The 15,109-nt window shown below is 32.9% G+C and overlaps 1 protein-coding gene, 1 long non-coding RNA gene and 4 other non-coding genes across 7 annotated transcripts; 2 read left to right on the top strand and 4 right to left on the bottom strand.

The window, feature by feature from the left end:
* Positions 1 to 137: 137 nt before the first annotated feature.
* On the top strand, positions 138 to 7,289 carry LOC101259086 (uncharacterized). Of its 2 annotated transcripts, XM_019211817.3 has the most exons (7): positions 155 to 360; positions 820 to 961; positions 2,548 to 3,007; positions 4,671 to 4,981; positions 5,062 to 5,118; positions 6,230 to 6,633; positions 6,927 to 7,289. In XM_019211817.3, exons 3-7 carry the CDS (start codon positions 2,610 to 2,612, stop codon positions 7,167 to 7,169), a joined length of 1,413 nt encoding a protein of 470 aa, XP_019067362.1. In that variant the 5' UTR covers positions 155 to 360; positions 820 to 961; positions 2,548 to 2,609; the 3' UTR covers positions 7,170 to 7,289. The 2 variants fall into 2 exon arrangements, with proteins under 2 accessions (XP_004230511.1, XP_019067362.1); XM_004230463.5 differs by lacking the exon at positions 820 to 961 and having other exon boundaries at positions 138 to 360.
* A 297-nt stretch (positions 7,290 to 7,586) lies between these two features.
* Positions 7,587 to 7,658, bottom strand: TRNAE-UUC (transfer RNA glutamic acid (anticodon UUC)). Its single transcript has one exon. It is a non-coding gene; the product is annotated as a tRNA-Glu (tRNA).
* Positions 7,659 to 7,937: 279 nt separating this feature from the next.
* On the bottom strand, positions 7,938 to 8,009 carry TRNAE-UUC (transfer RNA glutamic acid (anticodon UUC)). Its single transcript has one exon. It is a non-coding gene; the product is annotated as a tRNA-Glu (tRNA).
* A 1,333-nt stretch (positions 8,010 to 9,342) lies between these two features.
* Positions 9,343 to 9,414, bottom strand: TRNAE-UUC (transfer RNA glutamic acid (anticodon UUC)). Its single transcript has one exon. It is a non-coding gene; the product is annotated as a tRNA-Glu (tRNA).
* A 1,589-nt stretch (positions 9,415 to 11,003) lies between these two features.
* On the bottom strand, positions 11,004 to 11,075 carry TRNAE-UUC (transfer RNA glutamic acid (anticodon UUC)). The gene has a single exon. It is a non-coding gene; the product is annotated as a tRNA-Glu (tRNA).
* A 1,428-nt stretch (positions 11,076 to 12,503) lies between these two features.
* On the top strand, positions 12,504 to 13,677 carry LOC112940111 (uncharacterized). The gene is made up of 2 exons (XR_003243958.2): positions 12,504 to 12,743; positions 13,330 to 13,677. It is a non-coding gene; the product is annotated as an uncharacterized lncRNA (long non-coding RNA).
* Positions 13,678 to 15,109: the final 1,432 nt, after the last annotated feature.

Genomic DNA, 15,109 nt, shown 5'->3' on the forward strand with positions numbered 1-15,109 from the left:
TTACCTTTTACGTAGGCAGACATCCCATAAAAATTAAAATTAGTACTAGCATATATTTAACACTCAATTAAATAAAATTATTTCCAAAAATCAGCAAAATAATATTTTTATAATGTTAATATTATAAATGAAAATGAAAAAAAAAAATGAAGTAAAACTGTTTCCTATGAGGAAGGAATCCGTTTTCTCTTTCTGCTTCTTCCCCAAGTATTTGACAGATAGTGAAACATCTCTGTGTGTCTATATACCCCCACCCCCACCCCACCCCACCCCCCACCCCAGGCCACTCGGCGGAGAATTAGTCTGTTGAGAACTTTTGAATCGGACTGTTTCTTGAGAATTGGAAATTCTTGTATTTCTGTAAGATTACTTTTTCTTCACTTTTTGATTGAATTCTAGAGATGGGTCTTGACGTTTCGGCACTTTGATTTACTTTCTTGAAATAAATGATCATATCTTGAATTGGGGTTTTTTTTCAAAGACCACTGTTCATGTTGTGTTTTTGTATGTTCTTCTGTTGTCTGTTAGGAGAATTCTAAGGTCTGTATGGAATTTGCAATTTAACACTAGAGCAGTTCTGATTTTCTTGAAAATTTCTGTTTTTCTTGAAAATTCCGATTTTCTTGAAAAGTTCTGATTTTATTTTCTTGAAAAAGTTTTGATTTTCTGGAAGGAAATAGATTAAAAAGGGGGAAAGGAGATCCTGATTTTCTGGGAATGCTTGGGTTTGGTGCTATTTAGTCAGAAATTGTACTGGCACTCTTGAATCTCTCAGTTTTTGTTTGATTATAACGATTTTTTTTTTTAAAAATAACTAAGGTGGTGGCTGGGCCTACCGTCTGGGTACTGGTATCTTCTTGGTGATAACAAAGGTGAAAGGTGCTGGTAGTACTAGATAGCTCTGCCAGATATTTGCGTCCTTCCACTAGTGTTGGAACAAATTCTGCCCACCATGAATTAGGTAGATAGGAAAATTGTACATGGCTTTTTATTTATTGTGGAAATCTTACCTCTAATGGTTTCATTCCAACTTCATTTGTACCTTGAGTACTACATTTTTTTATTTTGATGACTTGAATCTTGATTCTAGAGAAAAGCTATTTTTTTTTCTTCTCTGTTCCTTTTCACTCATTTTAGATATTCTTGTTTAATTGGAAGTTCACTATGATTGAAGCTATAGCAAACCCATTTAAAAATTATTTCCCACGATGCACAGCTAATTCTTGCTAAACATTTTATTTCCTTCGATGACTGATTTAGCTTAGTTTGATCTTGTTGATCATCCTTTTGTTTTCTGTGTGTTTGTTTGGTTAGTATTATAATTCATATCATTTGGAGTAGACTTTTGTTACTCATCTAGGATCTCTGTGAAAAATGGTGTTGATAATGTGTGCTTGTGAGAAGATAGAGAGAGAGAGAGGAGGATATGGACCACTTAATTTTCTATTTATTTTTTTCAAAGAATCTGTTCATTTTATTCATATGTATATTCTTTAATTATTACGAGTACTGTTTATAGTTTCATGCTAAGGAGTATGCAACAAACTGCTCCAAATTCCCGTTCTTACATAAGTTCTAGATAGATTTTAATTTGGATAAGGGATTGCAGAAAAACGGCTATAATAGCAGAGTTAACTGCAGAATAGGAACAAGAAAGTACAACAAAAATTTACCCGTTGAAAGCTAAGATGATATATATGGTGAAGGGTAACTTTTTAGATTTTAATGACACATTGCATGGTTGAAAGTTTAGCATTTTGGATTAATAAAGGAGTTGCACCTAGCCTAATTCAACCTCAGAAACTAATACATGAGATGAGGATGTCAAGACTATATGAGGTGAGGATGCCAAGGCTATATGAGGTGAGGATGTCAAGACTATATGAGGTGAGGATGCCAAGGCTATATGAGGTGAGGGTGTCAAGACTATATGAGGAGAAGTGTGTGAACATTTCATCTAAAAGTTTAAGCTAGAGAGAGTACACTGTTATTTATTTAATTGTGCATTCAACATGCCCCTCATGTATGGATTTGACTTTTTTCATGAGCCGAGTATGTGGAGTTTTCTTTTGGATAATGATTAGTGGCAAGACTAGAATCTATGACCTCTTTTTGCTCTAATTTTGTGATAAGAAAATTAACGTTGGGCCTGATTTAACGCTCATGAAGTGAGGATTGTCCATGATCATATAAGGAAACCAATTTCTAATCCCTCAACAGATGAACTTGAACTAGCACTACTTTCAGTTTCAAAAAACTAGCATTACTTGGTGCTTGAAACTGCCTTTACTTATTGATAACGTGTTACAGTGAATGCCATCTGAAAATCTGAAGCAATTGTTGGTACTTTCAGTTTTGGGAATGTATAAAGCAAATATTTTCTTTTTACTTTATTATATTTTTGAAACAATAAAGGATGTCTTTATAATTTATTTTCGGAAATAATAAAGGGTCAACCCTGCAAAAAGGGATGACTTGTAAAAGAAAGTAAATCTTATGTATTTTGTCTTGGAGTTTCTTATTAGCAATTCCCCTTTTCCATGGCAGGTTGTTTGCACATATTTTCTCTCGATGTGCTGAGAATGGTTTGAATTGTAAGATATTGCAAAATGCGACGTGAATTAGAGAACGAGCAAAATATAGACATGATTGTAGAGGCTTCGGCAAAGAAGCAGAATGGAAGTGATTCTAAAGAACTTGAAGCTAGTCATGTAAATTGTGCTAGCAACTATGAAAACCATACCTCCTTGGCTGAACAAGTAAAGGAGGAACCCCATGGCATTGAGGACGATGATATTGATATAATAGAATGTACAGATCCTGCTGATAATGTGCTGGTGCAATCAGATAAAGAGGAGTTGACAGAAAGTTCAAGTTCTTTTGGGAGTATTTTTTCTGAATCAGAGTATTGCACAACTATGAATGATATCGAGTGTACATCAGAATACAGCGGTGATGCTACATCAGAACTGGCATTTAGTGGATTTGGTGACATATTTAGGATGACGTATGTATTCCTTATCCTAGATCTTTATTTATTGGATAGCCCTTTTTTTCTGTTTCTGATGCTTTGACTTATATGCTTCATATTTGTGATGAATAAAGGTAAATTTTATGTATAAAGGTTCAGTTCCAAGCTGGTACTGAGACAAAGTACAAAAAGATTTGCTGGATATGAATACTTCAGAGCTGTAAAGATTTCAAGAACTCCAGCATTATGCCGCTATCAGCAGAAAAATCTGCATTGCACCAATTCTTTTTTAAAATTTTGGATACATGTATGCTTTGCAATAGAACATTCTCCTCGTTCTCCTAAAGCATCTTATGTTCGTTCCTCTCTAGCCAGATTCTACATATAATGCAGAGAGTAATGACCTTACAGATCTTCTTCTTACTTGTTCCTTACCTCTGCCAACAGCTCAGAAGTTGTTTAACATTTGCTGGTATGTCCCAATAGACCCCATAAAGATTGAGAAACATGCACCAAATTTGCCACGCAAAATTGCAATGTAGTAGCAAGTGATTCACAGTTTCTCCCTCTGAATTGTGATGCTTCATATGCGTATAATCGTTATAGTTTCTCGCTTATTCATCAGAAAATGAAACTGATTGCAGAACTCGAGCTGTCTTTCTGGACATTTCTTCTTTCGAACTAGGTTACCTTGTATTATATGTCAAAACAATACACTGGTTAATTGAAATCTTATATACAAGTTTACTAATCTCACTTCTCTATAACTAAATAGAGTCTAGAACTTCAATGATAGAGATACTTTGTGAGGTATTCTACAATTCCATATTTGCTTCCAAGGCCATCTTGTACCCTGCTGATTTGCTTGATCTATCAACTTATTAGCTTTGCTGACTTTGAACACTCCTCGGTCATGTCGTGTCCATCATAGTTCATCCTCCCATCTACAGTCAAGTGAAGGTGTCCACGGTGTTGAAAAAATCAGCAAGTCTCATGACCTCCCAGTCATTCAACTGCCTTCTGAAAGTGAATTTGCAGGGATTGATTTAATCTATTGAAGTCAATTTTCATGTTACATTGAAGGATTGGTTTGCTATGAAGAAATATCTATGCGTGGTTTAGTTGTTCAACTAAGGTGTTTTCCTTTATTGGACAATCGTGCTCGGGCTAGCTTGTGCCTGCCTCAACTAATTCTCTTGGTATTTTACCATTCAGTATAGGTAGAAATATCTATGCATGGTTTAGGTTCAACTAAGGTGTTTTCTTTTTGGATAATGGTGGTGGTCGGGCAAGCTTGTGCGCGCCTTGACTAATTCACTTGGTATTTTACCATTCAGTATAGGTATTGGCTAACTCAGCCACCAAGGTTTCCGCATATAGGAAGAATTCATTCTGTGTCGCTGCTTCTGGGTTTGAACCAGGTTCCTAAGGTCGTTATTCTGATCTTCAACCGTCAGGCTATACCCCCCTAGGGTAGTTGTTCAGCCTAGTCTGACCATGAACTTGCTGTTAAGTAACTTGAATTTCTTGTTCACAGACATAACAGGCTAATGATATCATCCTTGACTTATGTGACTTAGTGTCAGGTTCAACATGGGCTTAGGGGGATAGTGTAGTCCCTTGTGGTGTTTTGTGCCTTTTCTAGAGTAAAAAATATATATGAAAAATCTTAACATGTTTCTTTTTTTCTTTCCTTTAGGAGGAAAAAGGTGACACCTCATTGGAGAGACTTTATTCAACCTATTAGGCAGCGATGCAAGTTGATTGAATTGAAACTTCATCTGCTTCAGTCTCAAAGTCGGAAGTATGAGAAACAAATGCGGGATGAGAACCACCAGATGAAGCTTCAAATTGGAAGTGTTCCATTGGAAGATTTTGGTTCAAAGTCACTTTCATTCTCTTGTAATAGTTTAAGAGATAATGTTGTGAAGAGAAAGAAGAGAAGAAGAACTGAAGATACATTGGATATAGCAGCTTATATGTCTCATCATCCCTTGTTCTCTTTCTTTGGTAATATTTCCCCTCATTGTCCTTTAACCTAGTTTCACATTTTCATTTCCAAATCATGAATTTGTATTTATGACATGCAGAAAAAAGAAATTCAAGTGCTGATGGTTCTTTTCTGGATAACGAGTTGGACAAAATAGGTTCGAATGCATCCTTTTCTTAATTTTCAGTTGCAGTTGTTGTGGCTCTTTGTTGCTTCTTGGTGGAAAAATAATTTGGTAACATCAAAATGTTAGCAATACATATGTTGTTCCTATTCAAGTCTTCTATTAATGGCTATTTGCACACACAACATAGGCTATGTTTGGAAGCTATATGGAATTACGACTTCTTGTGCAACACAGCTGCTGTTTGGTTAAGAATTTACAATTATTTCTCGAGTACAAGTTTCTTTAATGTTGCAGGGAGATGTTAAAGATTGAAGTTTTCCAGTTCAGTTAGAACTTTTCCTTTTCTGTGTACCTGAGATTTGTTAGTGAAGTTGATCCCTAATTGCCTATTGCTGGTGACTTCTCATTCTGTCAATATGCCACAAGTCCTATTCTACTTTCATTGATCAGTTAGAATTAGTTAGTACTTTCATTGAAAGGTACAAGATTGCTTGGTGTGAACGGTTAGGTGGTGGCTCGAGACTGCACTGTCAGTTAGGTTTCATCAGACTGGTTGGTTAAGACTGGTGGTGATAGTTGGAAATAGTGCTACTTGTGATGGTGAAGATGGTTTGTAGTAGAAATTGACCTAAATGGTGGTAGTGGCTGATTGTGACGGTGAGGTGGTAGTGGATGTAATTATAACAATGAAGGTGATAGGCCAGGTGATAGCGACTGTTTGTAATTGGTGGGAACAATGATAATTTAAACACTAAATGATTAAGACCTAAGTTTTTGGACTCTCCAAAAATGTTGCTGCACCCGTGTCGGTTTCCCAAAAAAGCACTACTTTTGAAGGAAGATTGTAGTTATTTCTTCAACATTTGATCACATTGAATTGAGAATTATAAAGTATTAACTTTAAAAAATACAATAACAACATAACTAATATCTTTCCACAAAATAAAATTTAAATAGTATGATCATTGAATATTATATTTAAGCACATAGATATACAAAAAAGGGGGGAAATTTCTTTACCCAGCACACCCTTTGTAAATGTAATCCTATACAAAATCGCCTGTTGCGTGTGCTTAGTTCTTCTGCTAGCTTTCTTCTAATTGTTGGAAGAATTAAATCATTTCACTTCTTAATTCTGTAGCCATCTGCTCTGACAAGATCAATGCTGATGATGACTTGCACCAACATCCTGCTGATGGTGATGCTTCCCTGGAAAAAATACTCCACAAAATTGGGGTTCTTCAGTCACAAGTTATCCAGCTTAAAACTAGACTTGACAAGGTAACAAGTGAGAATGGGATGTTCTCCAGCACAGGTGACTTGAATTCGCTTCTACCATGTAATGTTTTGGGAAGCTCTGCCCTTCTTCAAGACAATCGGGGCAAAATGCCAGCGGGATCACATGATGTTGTATCACAGCTGATATCTGAGTATAATATGGTTATGCCTCCTGACAGTGCAGCTGCAAGACATGGACAGGCAGTGAACGTCCCTGATGTGATTGAAAGCACAGATTGTTCCTTACCTGTGGGTACAAACACCAATGTGAGTACTTCAATATAACTCACTATGTAGGCACCTATGACTTATCATTTATCATTAACCCTTCAAAAAAGAATATCGTGATTTTCAAAATAGGTAGGTAAATGGAGGATGTGTGCTTTTATTTGTTTTCATTAAGCTTGCATTTTACTCTCTGTGTCATTGTTATTTCTGGTTAAATCTTTTGTTCGCTCATAAAGTGAGGAAGTAAGAGGTGATTTAGATCATGAATATTCTTCCTATGGATAGTATGATGATCATTTCTATTCAACTGCTGATGATTCAACCATGTGTAGTCTGAAGATGGCGTTCTAATCTACAATGAAAAAATGAAGGAAGAGATGAGTAACTTTGAGGAATTCAAGATCCATTCTGCAGAAAATCATCGGGTTTTAAAAAACGTTACCATCCCAGCTAGTGTTCCAGATCCTGATCCAGTCGATGATCAACCAGCTCCGAAAATACGCTCTATTTCCCAGCTTTCTGCTCCTAAGAACAAGAAGAAGAAGGCTCGACGGAGAGATGCTCGGAATTACTGATCTTCATCTCAACTCTCCTTCTCTTTTGGAACTCAAAACTGTCATAAATTCTATTTCCTCAATTTCAATCATGTCAATATGTTACGTTTATTTTATTGAGTATATATTCTAGTCGACAAATACCATGATTGAGTGCACTTCACTTTCATACAGTAACATCTTCATTTGCTTATTTCTTCGGATTATTTGCCGTTAGAATCAAAATCGAATCGAAATTGATGATTAAAAAATGTTATTGATTTATTAGTAATGGTTTTAATTTTTTTAATTATCGGATTATTAATTTTTGACAGTTTAAGATATTTTAAATGAATTGATCGATAACTCGATAGTAAATTAAAAGATTATATTTATCATAGATTGTCTTAAATTTTTTGTTATCGCAGCCTTTATAATCAGAAAAGTATCATTAAAAAATTCCGTTACCGGGAATCAAACCCGGGTCTCCTGGGTGAAAGCCAGATATCCTAACCGCTGGACGATAACGGATGCTCGTTATTAATTTTTCTCTTAAACATCATAATCAAATACAGATATTTAATTATGGCAAAATATATGTCCATTTCAAACTAATATAATGTATTCGTATAAAAGTGAAAGGAAGCGAGCGAGAGTTTGAGATAGAAACGACTGACAAACAGTTTGCAACATGACATAGTGAAATCAAAATTTGGTTATAACATTTAATTTTGATTTATTAGTTTGTCATTATACGTAATTTTCCAAAAAAAAAAAACTGATTCATTATAATAAAACGATTAAAAAAATTTCCGTTACCGGGAATCGAACCCGGGTCTCCTGGGTGAAAGCCAGATATCCTAACCGCTGGACGATAACGGATACTTGTATTCATTTCTTCTCTCAAATATAAAATAATGAAATATGAATACTTTATGGTAAAATATATCTCCATTTTAAACTGATATAATGTATTCTATATAAATTTAGGAAAGTTGGACCGTACAAGTTTTATTTTGTTATGGTGGTCCGATCTTATACTTAGGCGAAGATTTAGTACATCAGGTTATCCTTTTATTTTTAGCTCCAAAAGATTGTAGGTGAATATTCAATGGAATTTCGATCTTATTTTATTCAAAAATTCATTTTTATCAAAACGTTATATTTTTATTTCAATAACATATATTAGGCAAGCACTTTGTATTTATTCAATATTTATTAACATTTGAAATAAACTTTCATTCTCATTAATTTTATTTTGGCATGAGGAGGATCCGATCCCTATAGGAAGATGTCAATTTATTTTCCTCTTAAATATAAACAGTAGTTTTGCTGGTTCATGAATACATCTTTTCTTTGTTTGTGCAAACAGCTGCTTGATGGCTTGTTGGTTAGAATTCAACTTATATATGAGGTTTCATTTTGAGATAGTGTAACATATATTGGATCGTGTTAGCACAGGCTTCTGTATAGATATCAACTTTGTTCATTAGTTGTATATATGACATTGATTTTATATCAGTTAAACGAAAATTATCAACCTTGAGGATATATAAGTTGTAAAAATTATTATTTTTTGAGAGAATAAATTACATTAAATTGAAATATGAAGATGTAATTATACTGAGTTTTTCGCTCATTTATATAGTTTTTCCTTAAAAGTTATAAACAGAGGTGGCTCGACAGTGTTAAAAAAAAGGCATGTGTTTTAGAACCCCAAATTTAAGGGTTCTCACTTTTTATAATTATAGGTTATAAGTTATTATCTTTTAAAGAAATATTGAATACTATTTGTAGAAAAAATAAACAATTCATGAAAAATAAAGGGATTATTAGAAGAAATTTGACATATTTAGAGTATTATATCTCATGAGAAATAATTTAATATAAGAATGGTTATATTATCAGATGAAAAATAGAAGAAATCTATATAAGTGTTATTAACAATTTAAGTTTAAGGCCCCATTCGTCATGAAGAAGCGTAATGCAAAAGAACGTCTTCTTTCGGAAGCCTCGGACATTAAATTTTTGCTTTAGGTCACTAATACGCTTGAGCCGCCCCTGGTTATAAGTAAAGTGCATTTACTTTAGCTATGATGAAAAATCACACAAACATTGCGAGGACATCTTTGATGGTTCTATTTGCTAATTTATCCAAAAAGAATAAAAAATTAAATATGTATTTATTGAACAAATAAAAGATAAAAAAAGAGAGTTCCGTTACCGGGAATCGAACCCGGGTCTCCTGGGTGAAAGCCAGATATCCTAACCGCTGGACGATAACGGATGCTCGTTATTAATTTTTCTCTAATGATAAATACTTTATGGAAAAATATATGTCCATTTCAAACTAATATAATGTATTCTAATGGTTAATTATATAATATCCTTTCCCAATTTTATACATAGCAAAAACTTAGTACATCAAGTTACCTTTTCTATAGCTCTATGTGAATATTCTATGGATTTTGATCTCACGTTGTTTCAATAGTATACATTGACAAACACTCTATATATTTAATCAAAATTTATTAACATTTGAGATGACTTTCATTCTTATCAGTTATATATTTAATCAAAATTTATTAACACTTGAGATGACTTTCATTCTTATCAGTTTTATTTTGGCATGAGGAGGATCCATTTAGGGAGATATCAATTTTTTTTTAGAAAATGTAAGCAGGAGTTTTGTTTGTGCAAACAACTCCTTAATGGCTTGTTGTATAGATATCATTATCATTGATTAATGAGTAATTTCTTAACAAGAAATCTGAATATATTAATACAATGCATACATATATATATTGATTTAGTATCAATAAAGCAAATTAGTCTTAACGATACTAACACAATATATGATACCGATTTAGTATCAGTTAAGCGAAAATTATCAATCTTACTGAAAGGACTGTGGGCTATAACTTTTTTTTTTATAGAATGATATTTCTTAAATTACTTTGAATTGGAATATGAACATGTAATTATTTTAAATTTTATCACTTATTTATATTGTTTTTTTCCTAAAATTATTATATAAAGCAAATTTACTTTGCTATGATAAAGAATCACAAAATATTGCATGGACATCTTTGATGTTTCTATTTGCTAATTTAACCAAAAATAAAAAAGAGAATTTTTATCTATTTATTTATTGGAAAAAAAAAAGAGTAACTTTCACATATAGCAAACACAAATTTTATATTTGTATGTTATAGCAAAGTTGACATAATTGCGCTCCATAACAAACATAAATATGTATAATTCGCTATACATATACAAAAAAAATAATTGTATAATTCGCTATACATATACAAAGAAATCAATTGTATATTTCGCAATGCATATACAAAAAAGAAAAAAACAGTTGTATACAAATCAATTGTATAATTTGTGAATTTATAAAACGAGAAGGGAGCAGGACATAAGAAAATTGGGCAGGAATATATTTGTATTATATAATTAAGTGTATATGACGAAGATATATGTATTTGCATGTGTATATACAATTTCTCTTGCTTTATACAAACAGAAACACAATTTATACATTTTGTTTCTGTTTGTATTAGCGATAGAAGTAAGGGTGGCGAGCGAGATGTGGGAGAGTGAAACGAAAATATGTATATAAAAAATTTTCTCGTTTTATACTAATACAAACGCATTTCATACATTTGTATTTGTATAAAAGCGAAAGGAAGCGAGCGAGAGAGGGAGCGAGCAAGAGTTTGAGAGAGAGAGACGACTGACAAACAGTTTGCTACATGTCACAGTGAAATCAAAGTTTGGTTATAACATTTAATTTTGATTTATTAGTTTGCCATTATATGTAATTTTCCAAAAAAAACAAAAAACTGATACGTTATAAAACGATTAAAAAAATTCCGTTACCGGGAATCGAACCCGGGTCTCCTGGGTGAAAGCCAGATATCCTAACCGCTGGACGATAACGGATGCTTGTATTCATTTTATCTCTTAAATTATTGATGAACAATTAATCGCAAAAAGACATATACAAGTAATTTAACAAAAAATTAAAGACAATAACTTTAGAATGAAGGCAGTGTAAATGCTTTGAAAAATTGAATGTGAATTCAAGAATAAAATGGATCACTCATATTCATGTTAGTCAAAATTCACTCTACAAAAATCTTCCAACTTTTATCATACACATTATAATTTACATTTTATGAAGATTTATCATGAATATAAATATAAACTAGATCGAGATGATCTTTTTTTCTTAATTATCCATATATATTTTGGCATAAGAAGTATTATATATATTATATAAATTGACAGATGAAAATATGTGACACAGCAATCATGTGAAAGTAGAATTAATTAATTTAAATGTGAAAGTAATACCCAAAATAGTATATCATGTGATAATATATAAAACCATTATTTTCATCCCTCTTTTTGTCCCCAATTATCATTTAAAAAGTCTTCTCTCGCTAACAATATATAATCAAAAGTTCTATTAGAAAAGTTAAAATATACAAATTAATTAATTCAGTATGTATATATAATTATGTTAATTTTTTGACAAAAAATATTCGAAACGAGAGATTGAAATGTGAAAAAGGGTTTGAATTGATGTGAGTTGACAATGGTGATTACCTAGTAAATGGGAGACAGTGGCAGCTAGCCCCATTTTGCACTCACCTTTTTATTGTTGCAAAAGTCAAAAAACCAAATCATACACTCACAGCTATCATAAATCATCATCATCATGCAGGTCCATCGACTATCAATCAAAAACGAATACGGTTTATATAAGTCAAACATAAAAATAAGTTATAAATATTTATATAGTTTAAAAATTATTTCATTAAATATAAAATGAATATTTTAAAAATTAAATTATTACCAAATATAGATATGTTAAACGAAAGAATATGGTCGTACGTTATAAATTTATAACTATGCATGCTTCACTTTACAAAAAGAAGATTAAGGGTAATATTTTGTACATAAAGTACAAGAGTAGTGAAGCAAAATTAGAAGTTTTAACGTGGGAATGAGGTAAAGAAGAAGGAAAAAAGCAACATTGTTTTTACTTGTGAACTTTCCCTTTTACCTTCCACTAAGTCGTACAACCACCATGCACGCTCATGCACCCACTTTCCCCTTTTCTTTACATTTTTTTTCAACTTAAAAGACTTTCAAAAAGTCAAAGTCAAACGTGGATTCGAGATTTGAATTTTATATACGTAAATTCAACGTAAAACAACAATAACATGTCCAGTAAAAAGTTGTGTGTAAGCTAGGTTTTAATGAACCAGAATATATACTAGTACACTACATCCGCCCCTAAAGACTAAAAAAAAGACTACATTTATATTATATATAGAAATCAAAGCCCTCTCTTATATATATATATATATATTTGCCTCTTCTGGAAGATGAATGGTGTAGTAAAAGAGTTTCTTAGGAGTATCAGTGTAGAGCCATTTTGGCATTCTGTCCACCTCCCAGCTTGCTGAGGACTGAGGAGGGGGCCAAAGTGCCAAACTAGCTCTGCAGCTCTCTCTCTTTCACAAAACCTCTAAGATTACGTACTTTGTGCGCGTAGGGAAACAACCTCCATCTCTACCTCCAACAGATGAATATGTAGGGGTAAGATCTCCGGACCTCACTTGTGAATTACACTTGAGTATATTGTTGTTATCACTATTATTGTGTATAAAATTCATGTGCAATGGTCATGAATCTCATTCTGTTGTTGTCTCTACTTGTTGTTCTTAGGATGAAATTTCCATTACTAATTCAATAAAAGCACAGAAATAATACTACTTGTATTCTCTTATATGGATAAAGAGGCCTATAGTTTGATTATCTCAATTTTTTTTATATTATATGGAATGATATTGAATCGATGATTTTCTTTTGTAATGGACGAACCCAAGGACGACTTAATAAAACAGTGATCAACCAAAGCCAAGATCGATTTATTGGTGATGAGATCATTGAGAAGACACAGCTTTTGGATGACCACAGAATTTTCAATTCAATCCCTTCGAAATTCTGTTGCACTGAACAGTTTTTCAGTTTTTAAAATATAATATAAAAGATGATATTGTCTTTATGTTATTCTACACAGTAATGAGTATTTTTCAAACAATTAGAGGTACCTTTTGTTATTGATGTTTAATACATCTTGTTGGATTAGTTTTACTGATTACATTATTTAATTTGAAATTAGCAACTGGCTGGGGACTGGATGTTGGATGAAGCAAATTATTATTTTCCTGAAATTGAGAAATTGTTGCCTGGCGATAGTGGGCTAGTGGCAAGTCAAGTTTTCTTTGAGTCTGGCCTATCCGAAACAATTTTCCTCTCGTCACGAGGTAGTGATAAGATCTACCTTACTGTGGTATTATACTGGATTTTTTGTTCTTTTTAATCTATAATCACCATCAATGTCAACTAGGAGATCCACTTTCAAGTTTAAAGTCTATGGGGATAATACGTTATTAAGTTGATGTTCCAAATCTAGTGCATTTTACATACATCAGACATGTCATTATTCAAAGGTGTCGCCTTTGCTGCTTATGATGTTTCTTTTGTTAACAAACGTCTTCAGAAGTTGAATGATTTTTTATCTTTTCTTGCATTTGATAGAAAATGGGAAGAGCCGATCATGGCTTCAAGGCTAAGTATTCAAATGACCTTCTCTGGAAGGCGTATTCGTTTAACTCAGATAGTTGCTCGAAGCCATTACCAACCCAACCATTGATAATAATAGTACAAGTTCTACATTGAAGCATGGATTTTTAAGTAATAGAGGGAGAAATCAGGTAGCAAATATAGTTAAAAGAGGTAGCGAATGGACATACCATGGTCTATATAATCTACTCACAAACATCGTTTCAATCACAAGCATGGGACAGTGACGTGGATTCTTCAACACATAAAAAATGTTCATTTTCACCATAACACATGTTTAGTGCGTTTTTTGGATTGAGATAGATAGTTGCAGGAAGCCATTACCACAACTTAAATATTACAAGTCCTAAATTCTAGCATAGATTTCTCGGTAGTAGGGGGAGAAATGAGGTTAGCATGTATAGTTAAAGAGGTATTATTGAATGGACATATCACAGTTATCAACTACTCACAAATACCATTTAAGTCACAAGCATGGGACAGTGGCTTGAAGGATTTTTCACCTCATGAAAGACGTACACTTTCAACAGACTCAAATTCACAGTTGGTGGCTTTGTATTAATATATCATTTGTATTTAAGATGAAAACTCTACTACATACATATAATTCCGCTAAACAAATTTTATCTGTTTCAATAGAACAATCTCTTTGAAAGACATCCACAAAAAATAACCAACAAAGACCATTTCATAAAGAATTTAAAATCAAATAGTGAACACTATGATTACATCATATCATGCCGAAGCGGATTCTTGGCTAAAATAGGTCATTTGCTTGGAAATAGATAAAACCAAGTTTCACCAATTTGATAAATGCTAAAATGAACACAGGAAGGACAACGGAGTGGCAAGGCTCAAGGACAAATAGATATCAAAAGGCTAGCATCTAACTTACATAAATCTAAGGACAGATCAATTATATACAACATTCTCAAACTGCCACTAGATTGCCACCAAAGAACTCCGTAGCCACAAATGACTACCCCTGAAACAACTTATCCTACTCACTTGTTACTGATATCTACTGAACAAATTTTCAAGCATAGAGAAAACCTCAGTTCAAATGCATATCATGTAAATATGGAAGACAATTCCAAATCAACTTCCATTCAGGCAGTAGGCTAAGGCAGTTAAACTGCATCACTAACTGTCTCAAAGTCAAAACTACAGTGGCATAGCCTCACATCCCAAACTGTCAAGACAGAGACTCCAAAATAGATAGGTATGTTTGCTGGTTGCATAATTCCTTAATTAACTATCAACAGCAACTTTCTACTTTCTTTAATATCAACTAAGAGTATTCTTATGCTTGTTAA

Source organism: Solanum lycopersicum, chromosome 1, assembly GCF_036512215.1.
Source record: "Solanum lycopersicum chromosome 1, SLM_r2.1".
NCBI lineage: Eukaryota > Viridiplantae > Streptophyta > Magnoliopsida > Solanales > Solanaceae > Solanum > Solanum lycopersicum.